At 42.0% G+C, this 13,391-nt stretch overlaps 1 protein-coding gene across 2 annotated transcripts in view; it reads right to left on the bottom strand.

Annotated features, from left to right (window-relative positions):
* The window catches only part of OGFOD3 (2-oxoglutarate and iron dependent oxygenase domain containing 3), a 46,009-nt gene extending 32,648 nt beyond the window's left edge, over positions 1–13,361 (bottom strand). For both annotated transcript variants that reach the window (XM_071452668.1, XM_071452667.1), the window contains exons 1-6: positions 13,078–13,361; positions 12,361–12,680; positions 7,548–7,623; positions 6,921–6,963; positions 1,728–1,792; positions 1,092–1,148 (exon numbers count right to left, since the gene is read on the bottom strand). In XM_071452668.1, coding sequence (XP_071308769.1) covers positions 1,092–1,148; positions 1,728–1,792; positions 6,921–6,963; positions 7,548–7,623; positions 12,361–12,680; positions 13,078–13,166 — 650 coding nt within the window. In that variant the 5' untranslated portion in view covers positions 13,167–13,361. The remainder of the gene's footprint in view (positions 1–1,091; positions 1,149–1,727; positions 1,793–6,920; positions 6,964–7,547; positions 7,624–12,360; positions 12,681–13,077) is intronic.
* Between the last annotated feature and the right edge of the window lie 30 nt (positions 13,362–13,391).

Genomic DNA, 13,391 nt, shown 5'->3' with positions numbered 1-13,391 from the left:
TGGATTTTCTTATGCAAAGTTCAATAATAATCAAGGAATTACTGTTTAAACAATAGTTTAAACATTTTCTTTATGCAAGGTTCAATAATAATCAAGGAAACATCTAATTTTTTCCAATACTGGGATCAGAAGTAAAAACATTTTAAAGAAGTTCATCTATAAAGACAATGACATCTAAAAACCGCTGTTAAATAAAAATAAGCTTAAAGTGATTAATATTTTAAGATTATATTAATTAATTACTATTTTAATAAAACTAATAAACCCATTTGGCTACTTAACATTCCTTCCACCACTAGAGGGAGATCAGATTCCTTCACACAGGCAAAAAAAAAAAAAAAAAAAAAAAAAAAAAAAAAAAAAAAAAAAGTTCAATATTCAAATCAGGGACATTTTAAATTATGAGAAACCAACTGAAATGCATAACCAAGGAATTATTGTGTCTAGTCTTGTTCCTAAACTCTGGCCACACACCTTCCCAGCCACATGGAACTCGTTAGTTCTGTTGTGTTTGTTAAGTGCATGAGCAGGGCTGCAGGAAAGCTGGGAGCATCAGATGCCAGAGCTGTTCCATTACAGAGTTATTTCATCCTCTGGCTGCTTCTCCAGCCAGAACATGAATAATCTCAAAGTCCTTCCACTTCCTGCTTTACCATTTTTAATGTTTTGCTACACTCTGCCTCAAAAAAAGCCCAAGTTCCTGATGTAATACTAGCCCAGAATTGTGTCTATCATCTCACAGAACCCTTGGGTAACATGTGGAAGAGGAGGTAATGAGGATTTTCCATCCCAAATCCCCACAGAGCTCAGAGGAGCAGCTCTTCTTGCTGGGAGGGAGGGAAATGTGTGCTGCTGCCATCACCCTAAATGCATTCACACCATGAAACTGTCCTGACGTGGCTGATGTTGTTTATCAGTCACCAAAAAATCCTTTTACTTCTCTAAATTATTGAGATATTACTATTTTGAGCTGCAAAATCCAGTGTAGGAATGCAAAGGGCAATCCCTTCTCAGCCTGCACTCCACAAAAAACTCAAAACCATAAAAAGTTCTGGTTTGTGGCTCATTCAGCAATTGTTGCAAATCTTTACCTGTATAAGGCAAAATCCTCTTCTGTGAAGATGTCTTGAATTTTGTCCCCAAAGTACCTGAAAAGTTAAACAACAGTCTGAAAGAGGAGAAACAGTCTAAAAATTGCTGGATCATACTGAGCAATAACAAGAAAACTCCTTACACCCAACCAAAAAGTGAGGACACAACACACAAAAAAAATCTTACAAATGTTTTTGAGCATGATGTCCAAAAAAGATCAAATGTTAAAAGATTAAAGGATTGAAATGCTGCAAGTGGTAATGGCATTTTCCTCAGGCATTAAAAAAATCCCCTCCCACATCATGAAATAAGCACAAGGATTCAAGTTTTTAATGGTTCAGGCTATTTGATTTCTTCCACTGCTGAATAAACTAAACTATAACTGTGAAAAAATGTTATGATTAACCAGTACAAGAACATAAAAATAAAGATAATGGCACTTTTCAAAGTGCCCAGTTCAATAAAAGATCCTTTTTCATGCCAGGAAAGCTCTTTAACTGGTCATGGAAACTGTGGTGGATGCAAGCAAGTTCCATAATTTCTCATCACTAATCCCAGCCCAGGGGCTGGAGAAGAGGCAGTGGGCAGGGAAGGGATGGGATGACAGCAGGCAGGAAGCCACAGCCTCATTGTACCTGTACAGATTAACAAAATGCTTCCCCAGGGAAAGAGCTCCAGAGTGCAGGTCCAAAATTGATGCCTGGAAAAGGAAACAAAGAAAGAAAAATGAGCAGGAAAATGTTTTAGCATTATTTAACTATGACCTTTAATAACTGTCCCAAGCTGCCTCTCACTTTTCACAGCCTCCCAAGTAAAAGCAGCTTCCAGCCTTTGGGTTCACAATACAAGATTTATTTTACAACTAGAAACCTCCCTCAGATCCCTGCAGAGATGCAGAGATTAGTAAGGTATTATAAAAAAAAGCACAGAACTGCTATTTCTGAGATTCAGATCTGACAGGGAACTGCCAGCCTCCCCCCATGGGCTGAGAGTAAATCACTCTGCTCCAGGATCCCTTCTTGAACACATTTCCACACACATTTTCCAGTATTTGTGTGCTCAAGTAGCAGCACTAATATTTATCTTGCCTTGCATTTGTTATTAAAACTTCTCCTTCACCACAAGATCCTGTGTACTTCTCATATTTAATACAGACATTAAAAAGTCTGTTTAAAAGTACAATTAGAATTCCAAGGCTTACTAGGACCAAACTTTCTTTTCCTCAATTTCTAAGCTGCTGTAAAAGAAAGCCACATAGAGTAAAGCTTTTTCACAAAGGAAAATTCAATCCATTTCTTCATCCAATTCAAGCCAAACTCTTCTGCTGAGCTCCCAACAAGCTGCAAAGTTTAGTGTCACAGACATCTTTTATGGAAAATCCTTTCCTTAGGATTTTTCCTCCTGAGAAGCTGAGAGACCTCAGGAACAAAATGGAACCAATGGTTATCTGCTGCTGTGGAATGCAACAGGTGCATCTGGGATTGGGCTCATGTGGTTGTTTCTAATTAATGGCCAATCACAGCCCAGCTGGCTCAGACTCTCTGGGCAGTCACAAGATTTTCTTATCATTCCATTCCTTTCTATTCCTTGCTAGCCTTCTGATGAAATCCTTTCTTCTATTCTTTTAGTATAGTTTAATATAATATATATCATAAAATAATAAATCAGCCTTGTGAAACATGGAGTCAGATCCTGGTCTCTTCCCTCATCCTCAGACCCCTGTGAACATCACCACAGATTAGTATTCAGATTTGCCAGAAGAGAGGATTCTAAAATGTTTCTCTAAATTGAATAAAATACATTTTTGTATGTCCCTTGCTGTCCACAAAACACCTGTTTGTTCTGCATCAGTTCTAAAGCATTTAAAAATAGAACTAATAGAAGTCTTTTTGTTATTTATACTGGAAATTTTTCAAAGAGCACCAGTTAATTAACCTGACTGGCACTGAAGTAATGACAGCTCTGATGTCAATATTTGGGCACTCATCTTGGAACTTGCCATTGTTTGGATGCACCACAGACCATTCACATCCTTCTGACAAAATCCCAGCAGTAACAGCAGTGGTGACAGGGGAACACACTCATCACAGTCCCTTAGAAAATCTCTGCAGCCTCAATTGCTCTGTGCAGGGGAACCCTACTAACTCTTATTAGAAGAGATAATAATAACTTTTGTTTTAACAAACTTACACAAATAACCTTATTTACCCCTTGAAAAATACATAAAGTAGCAAGTTACTGGAGTGGACACAGCATGAGCTCTTCAGATCTGCCCTTCCCACTGCTCTCCAAAAGCTTCAGAGGAACAACCTCACACTCAGGCAAGAGCAGCTCTGGTATCAAGCTTTACTCAAGCTTCAGAAGCAAAATACTTTCATCTATTTGTTTCTGGTTCTGTACAAAAATCTAAAGCACAGTTAAAAGAAGTAAAGCTGCTCCTGTGTAGCTTCAAAGATATGTTTGTGACCATATTAAAGTAGATTATATGAAGTAGCACAACACAGCTGAGAAGATTAATTTAATTTAAAAACAAATTGCCTTTCCAACTCTTTCCACATGCTTCTCTTACACATTTCTTCTCACTCCCCAAACTCCAGTTGGTTACAGTTTGGAAGAAGTGGACTGGACTGAAGTGTTCACACCAGCAGGGGGGACATGCAGAAAAATATCAGGGGAGGGAAGAATTACAAAATCATAGGAGATTAAAAAGGTTAATATCATTATCATACAAAGGAGAAAAAAGCTGAGGCAAACATCAAGAAAACTAATTCAAGTCCCATTCTGTGAATAAGGAACAGAGTCTAAAACTTCTTTAGTATAAAACTTCTTTACAGAGCCAGATGTAGAAGGGAAAGCAGCTTCCTGGTGGAGCAGATATTCCTGTTTGGATTCTGCAGGAAGTTAGACCAGATTACCATGGCCCCTCTAGCTTCACTCTGTGTGTCTCTGCATGAAGAAATATAAACCCAGGAGAAGTTACAAAGGAAGGTAAGAAAGCTCAGCCTGACAACTGGGGCGTGACCCCAGGGAGGCTTCAATAATTCAGATGTTGGTCAAGAGTTTCTCAACATAAAAAGATGGAATTGGAAGCAAGTTTTGGTGCTGTGCTCCAGTACTCCAGGGAAGGGCAGCAAACAAAGGGAGGAGAGAATAAACAAAGTCACAAACTGCAAGTTTACACCTTTAAATAAATAAATTATATCTAGGCACACAGATACAAATCCACTTCTGAGAATTCAAAATATAACAACTATGAGAGGAAAAAAAAAACCCCAAAAAACCCCCAGACATGCTGCTTACAAAGAGGTTAAGAGGAAGCCCCAGGCAATGAAAATGCAGCCTGAATCCCAACAGAAACCTGTCCAAGTTTTATTTTGACTAGCAAAGAGAACAAAGTGGCTAAAGTAAGAATTAAAAATCATTCAACAGCAACAGTAATTTTGAGGTATTTTTAAGGAAAAATTAGTCTTACAACAGACATAATTGGACAGAATCATCCAAATAATCTAAAGCCAAAGAAATTTGCAGCAACAAGCCAGATCTACTGCAAGTGGCTGGAAGCTTGGGAGCACACAGATATGGATGGGGTAAGGATTGAAATATTCTTTATGCTGGGTGGGTGAGAGACTGGAAAAGATGAAAGGCTCCAACAAAGACAGTTCCATCCAAAGCCCAGCAGGATCCAATGGTATCTGAGAGAGCCAGGAGAGCACTGCCAAGAAAAGATTTGTACCATGGCACCAGGAATATGGGCTGGCACATGGGGAAAGGAAGAGGAAAAAGGCAGGACAGGAATAAAAGAATCTGGGTAAGGAGAGTGTATTTAAAATCATATTAAAAATATTATTTAAAATATGTTCAAAATATTATTTAAAGTATGTTCAAAATATTATTTAAAATATGTTCAAAATATTAGAAACTGGGTAACGAGAGTATATTTAAAATAAAATTTAAAATGTGATTTAAAATATATTAAAATATTAGAAATTGGGTAAGGAGAGTGTATTTAAAATATTAAAAACATTATTTGAAATATAGTAAAAATTTTAGAGACTGGGTAAGGAGAGTGTATTTTGGTAATATTAAAAATATTATTTAAAATATAGTAAAAATATTAAAAACTGGGTAAGAAGAGTGTATTTTAAATATTAAAAATATGATTTGAAATATAGTAAAAATATTACAAACTGGGTAAGGAGAGTGTATTTTAAATAATATTAAAAATATTATTTAAAATATAGTAAAAATATTAAAAACTGGGTAAGAAGAGTGTATTTAAAATATTAAAAATATGATTTTAAATATATTCAGAATATTAGAAACTGGGTAAGAAGAGTGTATTTAAAATATTAAAAATATGATTTTAAATATATTCAGAATATTAGAAACTGGGTAAGGAGAGTGTATTTAAAATCATATTAAAATGTGATTTGAAATATATTCAAAATATTAGAAACTGGGTAAGGAGAGTGTATTTTAAATATTAAAAATATTATTTTAAATATATTCAGAATATTAGAAACTGGGTAAGGACAGTGTATTTAAAATCATATTAAAATGTGATTTGAAATATATTCAAAATATTAGAAACTGGGTAAGGAGAGTGTATTTTAAATGATTTTAAAATTGTATTTCTCCTGAATATCATTTTTCCCTGTGAGAGCAGCGAGGGCCTGGCACAGGTGCCCAGAGCAGCTGGGGCTGCCCCTGGCTCCTGGCAGTGCCCAAGGCCAGGCTGGACAGGGCTGGGAGCACCTGGGACAGGGGGAGGTGTCCCTGCCATGGCAGGGGTGGCACTGGGGGGGATTTAAGGTCCCTCCCAGCCCAAACCATTCTGTGACTCTCACCATTTCCCAGAAGCTCAGCTCTCATTTCTAACATCTTTCAGTTTTTATCCATTCTTTTGGTGAAGTGCTCAGTACAACACAACACCTTCCTCATGATCCTCTCCCTGAGGATGAAGAACTCCCTCACATTTACAGATGATGAGACACGGGAGAAGGCTGGGCTCAGAGCCCACACCTCTCCACACACATCAGATTTTTAACAGATTTATTTCATTGAGAGAGAACAGATTTATTTCAGTGAGAGAGAAGCAGCTTCCCCCCCCCAGCCTCTCATTTACTTCCCCTTAAAAAAGAATGAAAGCTTCCAAAGTAACAGAGATATTTCTTGGTTTATATTTTTTTACACATCTTTCTCAGCAATCACAAGGACAATAAATTCTATTTTCTTCCACTGAAAACCTTTTATTGCTAATATATGTCCTAATTCAGCAGAGGCCCACAGGAGTGGCTCTGTTTAGAAATACTCAAGAAAGAGTTCCTGTTGACACACAAAAACATTCTGAGCACAAAGATGGGGGAAGGAAATTAAAATGAATGTGCTCGTTAAAGAGAAGTGGGATTCTTTCAAAATATTTTCTTTTAAAGAATATTATTCCAAGGGCTACTTAAGACATTACATGGTTTTCTAATCTCTGTAAAACCAATCTTTACATAATGCTGTGAACCACTGTAATTTACTTTCAGAAGATAAACTTTTACAGTTCTACTATAGCAACTGTTTCCAGTAACTGTAGAAGACAAAACCAGAACTGACGAAGACACAAACAGGTGCTAGAAATAATTAAATACAAGGAAATGTATTCTGCATTGCAGAAATCAGGACTTACACTGCAATAATGAAACATAACGTTCCAAATCAACTATTTTCCAAGTCTGAACAGACAGAAAAAATCTCCATCTCCTCACCTCAGCCCCAAAAAACGCATTTATAATCTTGCCTTGGCAGTAAAAGAATGTAGAAAATAACAGGACACTGCTCACCCCTCCATCAGATCCTCCCAAGGCCAGTCCCCTCTCTGCTATTCTGCAGGCAAAACAACAATCTCAGGTGAGAACTGGAGTGTGATTGATTTGTCCTTTCATGTCCTTATTTACAACATGTAACTCCCCAGAGAGTGGGATTTGATGCATCAGGTGGAACCCAACTGAGTTAACAGCACCTCCAATTTTTTGGAAACTGAACCTTCCAGCCTGTCATGAAAATGAAATATTTGTGTTGCAGAACATTTCTGAGCTTGCAGCTCCCTTCCACAAATCCCAAAAATACCCTAAAACCAGTCCCTTCAGAGAGGGCTGCTGGGGATTACCCAGACAGACACACAGAGCTGCAATAAGGCTCACATTGTTTTTGTTCTGCTTTTAAAGGCCAAATGGAGGCCAGGTGAAAATCCTTCAAAGTTTATTTAATTCATTTTCCTTTCTGGGAAGTGCTCGTGCCCCTCAGAGCCAGGCAGATTCTGTGTGAAAGAACTGCCCCCACTACAGTATAAATGGAAAATGGCTTTAGTCACAAAAATTTCACTTTTTATTGAGTCTAAACCATCCTGCTCACCCATCCTACCCCTCAGATTGGCACAATGTCATTGAAATCAGTGGTTTTAAAATTACCTACGAATTCTTTCAGCTTCTTCCCTTGTGATTACAGCATCTGTCACACCTCTTCCACACTTCCTAGGAGTGCAACCTGCAACACAAAGAGGAGGGAAAGAACCCATTGAAACACTTCAGCCACCTGAAGGGCAGGTTTTTAAATGAGGCTTTGCAAAAAAGTCTCTCTTGAAGCCACTCTTGAAGCACACAGCTTGGATATATAAAGTTTTAAAAGCCTACTAAAATTCACTGCTAAGAAATCTAACATGAAATTTTAAAAGCTCCTGGGAATAACAAGCCAGCAGCAGGAGTTCCAGGTGAAGAATATATGAAAGTTCTTTTAAGTCTGGTTGACAACAATCTTCAGGCAAGAAGAAGAAGAAATAAAATCAGTTCTGAGCCTCCAGAGACCTTGGGATGTTACATTTGGGCACTTTTCTGAGGAAGATCCATTTAGAGATGGAAAGCCCAAGGAGAGAGGGGCTGAGTGTGGTTTCTCAGTGCTCCTGAACTGAGTGTCACCTCAAGGATTATTTATTCATCAGAACACAAAATTCCTGGAAAGAAATCCATCAGCTCACCCATGGAGGACAAAAGCATCACTGGTGCTCTGATAAAAGGCAGCTCATAAGAATCAACAGGCTGATGGGAGAAGTTTTGCCAGGAATTTTGCAGGAATTTCCATTTCCTATCACTGGATATACCCCAGCTATGTCTCAGGTGGGCTTGCAGGGAAAGCTGATTTTCAAGTAGAGAAGAATAAACTCAAAGGAGAAATTCAATACTCCAGGACAAACCTGGCTATTGAGAGCTTCCTTTCTGCAACATTCTGCAAAGATTTCTGATTTCAGACAAGATTTGTTCCTTTTCCAGCTGCAAATATCCAGGCTTGGTAAAACTACAGGGTTACCTCAGGCAATTGTTACATGTCTGGGGTCTCTGAGAGTGAGCTGGAAGCAGGAGGTGCTCTAAAAGCAACAGCACAAACATTGCCAAATGGAAAAAAAACTCCAACAAACAGAAAAATGTGGCCCAGCATAAAACCAGTTAGGTACCAAGAGTACAGCACAAACACTGGGTGAATGCTCTGGAAAAATCAGAAGAGTCTGCTTGAAAATGGTTTCAGCAGTAAGGAAAATCAGAAGAGTCTGTTTGGAAATGGTTTCAGCAGTAAGGAAAATCAGAAGAGTCTGCTTGGAAATGGTTTCAGCAGTAAGGAAAATCAGAAGAGTCTGCTTGGAAATGGTTTCAGCAGTAAGGAAAATCAGAAGAGTCTGCTTGGAAATGGTTTCAGCAGTAAGGAAAATCAGAAGAGTCTGTTTGGAAATAGTTTCAGCAGTAAGGAAAATCAGAAGAGTCTGCTTGGAAATGGTTTCAGCAGTAAGGAAAGTGTCCTCTCTGTCTCAGAGACCATGGCACACGTGAGCAAGGAAGAGTCAAAGGCAAACCTGGAGAATCTCAGGAGAAGTTCAGATTAGTACTGCAGGTACCTGGTAGCTTCCACAAATTTGTGCCCAGTAGACACAAAAACATCCCTTTATCTCAGTTATAACCATTTCCTTCAGTTCCTCTCAAGGTACTCAGAACAAAGTGATTTTCAGAGTTATGGCATTTCCCCAGCTGCCACTAACTCAAGATGAGCTTGGTTTGTTGACTATCTCTAGAAAAAAAAATATTGCTTTTTTTGAGAAGTATGACATAAGATAACCTGGTATACCACTTTGCTCTTAATTTTCATTACATTTTATATTCTGAATGAATTAATGGTTCCAATTCCCCTCTTGCAAAAGAGAGCTTCCAGCTCAGTCTGTAGTAGCAGAATTGCCTGTGCTTGCTGAGATATTAATTGTTCTTGCTTGGTTTTCTTTAATATTGTTATGGTGTCCAGAGAAATTGTAAAAAGTGGGTGCTATATAGGAAAATTTTGTACTTGCAAGAAAAGGGAGAAGAAAAATGGTATGATTTGAAAATCACCTTTATCTGATAAGGCACCATCAGCTCTGGCTACCAGGTAAATCAAGGTAAAGAGAAACATACCAAAATATGTAAAACACGAGTAAAACACGAGTAAAACACGAGTAAAACACGAGTAAAACACTGCCACTGGGCCCTGCTCCCATTCAGCACAAAACCCAGAATTTTATTTGGTATGAAGTTTATTTACAGGCAGGCAGTGCTAAGGGAATAAATCCTGCTCTGACACCAGCTACCAAATCACTTGAAGCAAACTGGAAGCTCAGCTGCACCAAGTTCAGCTGGAAGCAGGGACAGGTGCATAAATAAAAAGCTCATTTTAGCTGTGGAAACTTCACAGCTGAGCATCAGACACTGAGTGGTGACAGGAATGTGCCTCCTCCTGACACAGAGCCCACAGCTGAGGGTGCCAAACCAGGCTAAAGACTGAGAATGAAGAGCTATTGAGTGACAGAAACCTATTTCCAAGTGCCTAAAGCTGCTGAGCTGATCCATAATCCACATTTTCTGCCTGGCTGGGCTGTGGGGAACACACAGAACTCCTCCACAGCTCATCACCACCCTCTCGTGGGAAAATTATCACAGCTCAGCTTTAATTAACCAATTAACAGCTGGATCCTCAAAAGTACAGTCACAACACAGATAAAATTAAATTTAAATAAATAAATAAAAAATTGATTTTTATATTTTTTTAAATTTAAAAAAACTCAAACAAACAAAAAAAAACCCAAACACAAAAACATAAATAAAAACCCAAATAAACCACAGAACTTAAGCACCAGCACCAAGCAAACACCTAATTAGAAAGGGGAGTCAATTATCCCCACACAAAGCCAAGAGGTGAGACCTCACCCTGCAGTCAGCATTTGCTGCTGCTCCCCAGACACCTCCAAAAATAAAGAATACATTCATTGCTGGAGAGATGTGCTTCAAGTTCCTGCCTTCCTGCCAGAGAAAAGAATAGGATGAAAAAGAAGGAATAGAAAGAAAACAATGAAAAGCATAACTGGTGGGATGGCCCAGACCACAAGCTCAAAAAAATTGCTCTTGCAACCCTGGGAAGGGAAAAGTGAAGTGTTGTTGGTTTGGGGGGGTTTATTTTGTAAGCAAACACTGCAGTAGAAGAATCCAGAGACTTTTAGCCCCAGTTCAGTTATAACCAAATCACCAGCTGCAGTTTTCTCTGGCCTTGCACTACACAAATTCACCCAGCAGCAGTTTCCCCTTATAGTAACTATGAAAAGTTAACACAGAACGTGTTCTCCTGTCAGAAAAAACCCCAAAACATTACCTTACCAAAAGTTCTTTTGTTGGTAGCTCCTGCCATCAGTTTTCTTGGCCTAAATAACATTTGAGATGAATCCTCAAAAAAAAAGATGCTACAGTAGCAGCACTGAGGAAAAACTGTACTACCTCAAACTCCACATAAAATGTTCTCTTATCTTCCAAGTCTTTTTGACCAACAGCACCAGGACCAGCCACCTGAAGAACATGGGGCTGCAATTTGTCAAACACTTTCTACCAGAACTAGCACAGGAGAAAGTTAAAAATTGCAGAATCACAGAAGAGCCTGGGAAAGGAGCTTTAAACATCATCTAGTTCAGCTTTTTGTGGTCCAGAGAGCCTGATAAGATTACACAGCACAGTGCTCAGTGCTGAAACCCTCAGTCAGAGGAGGTTGGTCCAGTGACTGAGTGTTCTGTCTGTAATTTCTTTTTATATCAAGATGAAATCTCGCCCAATGCAACCTGCACCCACTGTGCCTTGTCTGCTCTGTGCAGCTCCTGACAAAGGCAGAGCTTGTGTCCTCTGTAGCTTCCCTTTAAGCACTGGAATAATGGGATTTGTTCTCCCTGAGCCTTTTCCAGGGAAAGGAGACTCAGCTCCCTGAGGTTTTCCTGACAGGATGGGTTCTCTAGCCCTTTGATCACCTTTGTTCTTCCTCAGCTCACAGCAGTTTCTTCCAGCCTCCAGCTTTGTGTCAGCATTTTCTCAGCCACATCATGAAGCAGACACAATCACCAATTTGGCTAAAAACCAACTCAGAAGTTTTTTTAGGTTGTTTTTTCAGATTCAACAGTTTATCAGTCAACACACAACCAGACATACTGACAAAAACCAAGAGCAGAGCTGGTCTCTGGCAGCTGTACCAACTGAAAATGTTCATCACAACACACTCTGCAAATCTGAAAGAGAAAATCAGCACTGCTCATCCATGGAAGCTGCAAGTCAAAATCTCACTGCTCTTTGTCAGAGAAGATTAAAATCTTCCGTGTCTCTTGAAGAACCAACCTCAACACTTCAAAGAAATACGTGCCAGGGGGAAATGGTATCAATTTGACAGAAAATTGGCTCAGCAGAAAGACACAAAGACAGAAAAGTGCTTTGCAGGCACCCCCCAAAGCCACTGGCAGACACAGATCTCAGAACAAGTGTCAAAAGCTGGCACTTGTGCAGTCACGACATGGGGGTGGCACAATGTCCTGCATCAGTGCCACTCCATGCTCTGTATGGTCCTGAGCAGCAGGAACCAACAGAGTAGGGAAACAAACCAGAAACAGGCTTGGCAGAAGGTTTATTTCACAGAACCCTTGCAAAGCAGTTTCAGAAGGGGGAAAAAACCTCTCAGAATCAACTGGAAGCTCAGTTGCACCAAGTTTGGCTGGAAGCAGGGAGTTGCACCAAGCTGGAAGCTCAGTTGCACCAAGTTCAGCGGGCCCGAGGGGCACGAACGTTTGGAGCTTTAGGCAAGAGACGGTGACCAGGAGTTTGCTGCAAACACGGGAGTTTTGCAGCCCGAGTTTGGTGCCCAGGCAGCGGCCAAGCTGCTCCTGCCCCCCGAGCCCTGCCCAGGTACCTGCAAAGCGCTTGTGGCTCTCGTAGTCCTCCGAGCAGGGCACCTCCACGAACTTGTCCTGCAGGGTGTCACTGCGATGGGCCAGCACCTCGGTGACCTCATCTGCGGGGATTCCACCCTCGGGGACCCCCTCTGCGGGGATTCCATCCCCGGGAATCTTATCTGCAGGGATTCCACCCTCCGGGATCCCATCCTGGGTGCTGAGGCGGCTCCAGAGCACGAGGCCGCCGCCGGCCGCGGCGAAGAAAAGGAGGAGGAGGAGGATCGCTGCCTTCAGCCACCTTGGCCGGGGATCCTGCTGCAATCTGCCCTTCCTGGCGCTGCGGAGGGAGCACAGAACGGGCCCGTGAGGGGGGAGGGACGGACCGGGCCGATACCGGGGAGCCCCGGGCCCGCGGGACCCCGGTTCGGAGCACACCACACGCGTTACAGACACACACGGTTCTCTCCCGGGACCCCGGTTCGGAGCACACCACACGCGTTACAGACACACACGGTTCTCCCCGGGACCCCGGTTCGGAGCACACCACACGCGTTACAGACACACACGGTTCTCTCCCGGGACCCCGGTTCGGAGCACACCACACGCGTTACAAACACGCGGATCGCTCCCGGGCCCGGCGCTGCACGACTGCCTCCGCACCAGGGCACCCCCGGCAGGCGCAGCGCCGCCGGGCCTGGCGGTAAGAGGTGAGGGCCAGGGCCCCGCGCTGGTACCTGCTGTGCCGGCGGCCCCCGCGGCCCGGCCCCGGCCCCGGTCCGGCGCTGTCGGGGCCGCGGGGCAGCGCCCGCCGCTGCGGAGCCATCGCGCCTCGCCTCCTGCGCCTCGAGCGATGCGCTCGGCGCGCCTCGCCCTGGCCTGCCGGCCTGCCTGACAGGGGATCGCGCTCGGCTGCCGAGAGAGAGTGCGAGGATCCAGCGCAGAGCCGGGAGCGGCGGAGGGGCGGCACCGGGACAGGGGGACGAGGGGACAGCGGGACAACGGCACACCGGGACAGCAGGGCGCGCAGCCGGGACAGCGGGGCAGGGAC

The sequence above is a fragment of the Agelaius tricolor genome, unplaced genomic scaffold (genome assembly GCF_023055355.1).
Source record: "Agelaius tricolor isolate 1412-34295 unplaced genomic scaffold, bAgeTri1.0.p SCAF_35, whole genome shotgun sequence".
NCBI lineage: Eukaryota > Metazoa > Chordata > Aves > Passeriformes > Icteridae > Agelaius > Agelaius tricolor.
The sequence above is the reverse complement of the archived record's forward strand: the minus strand, read 5'-3'. Positions and strand labels throughout refer to the sequence as shown.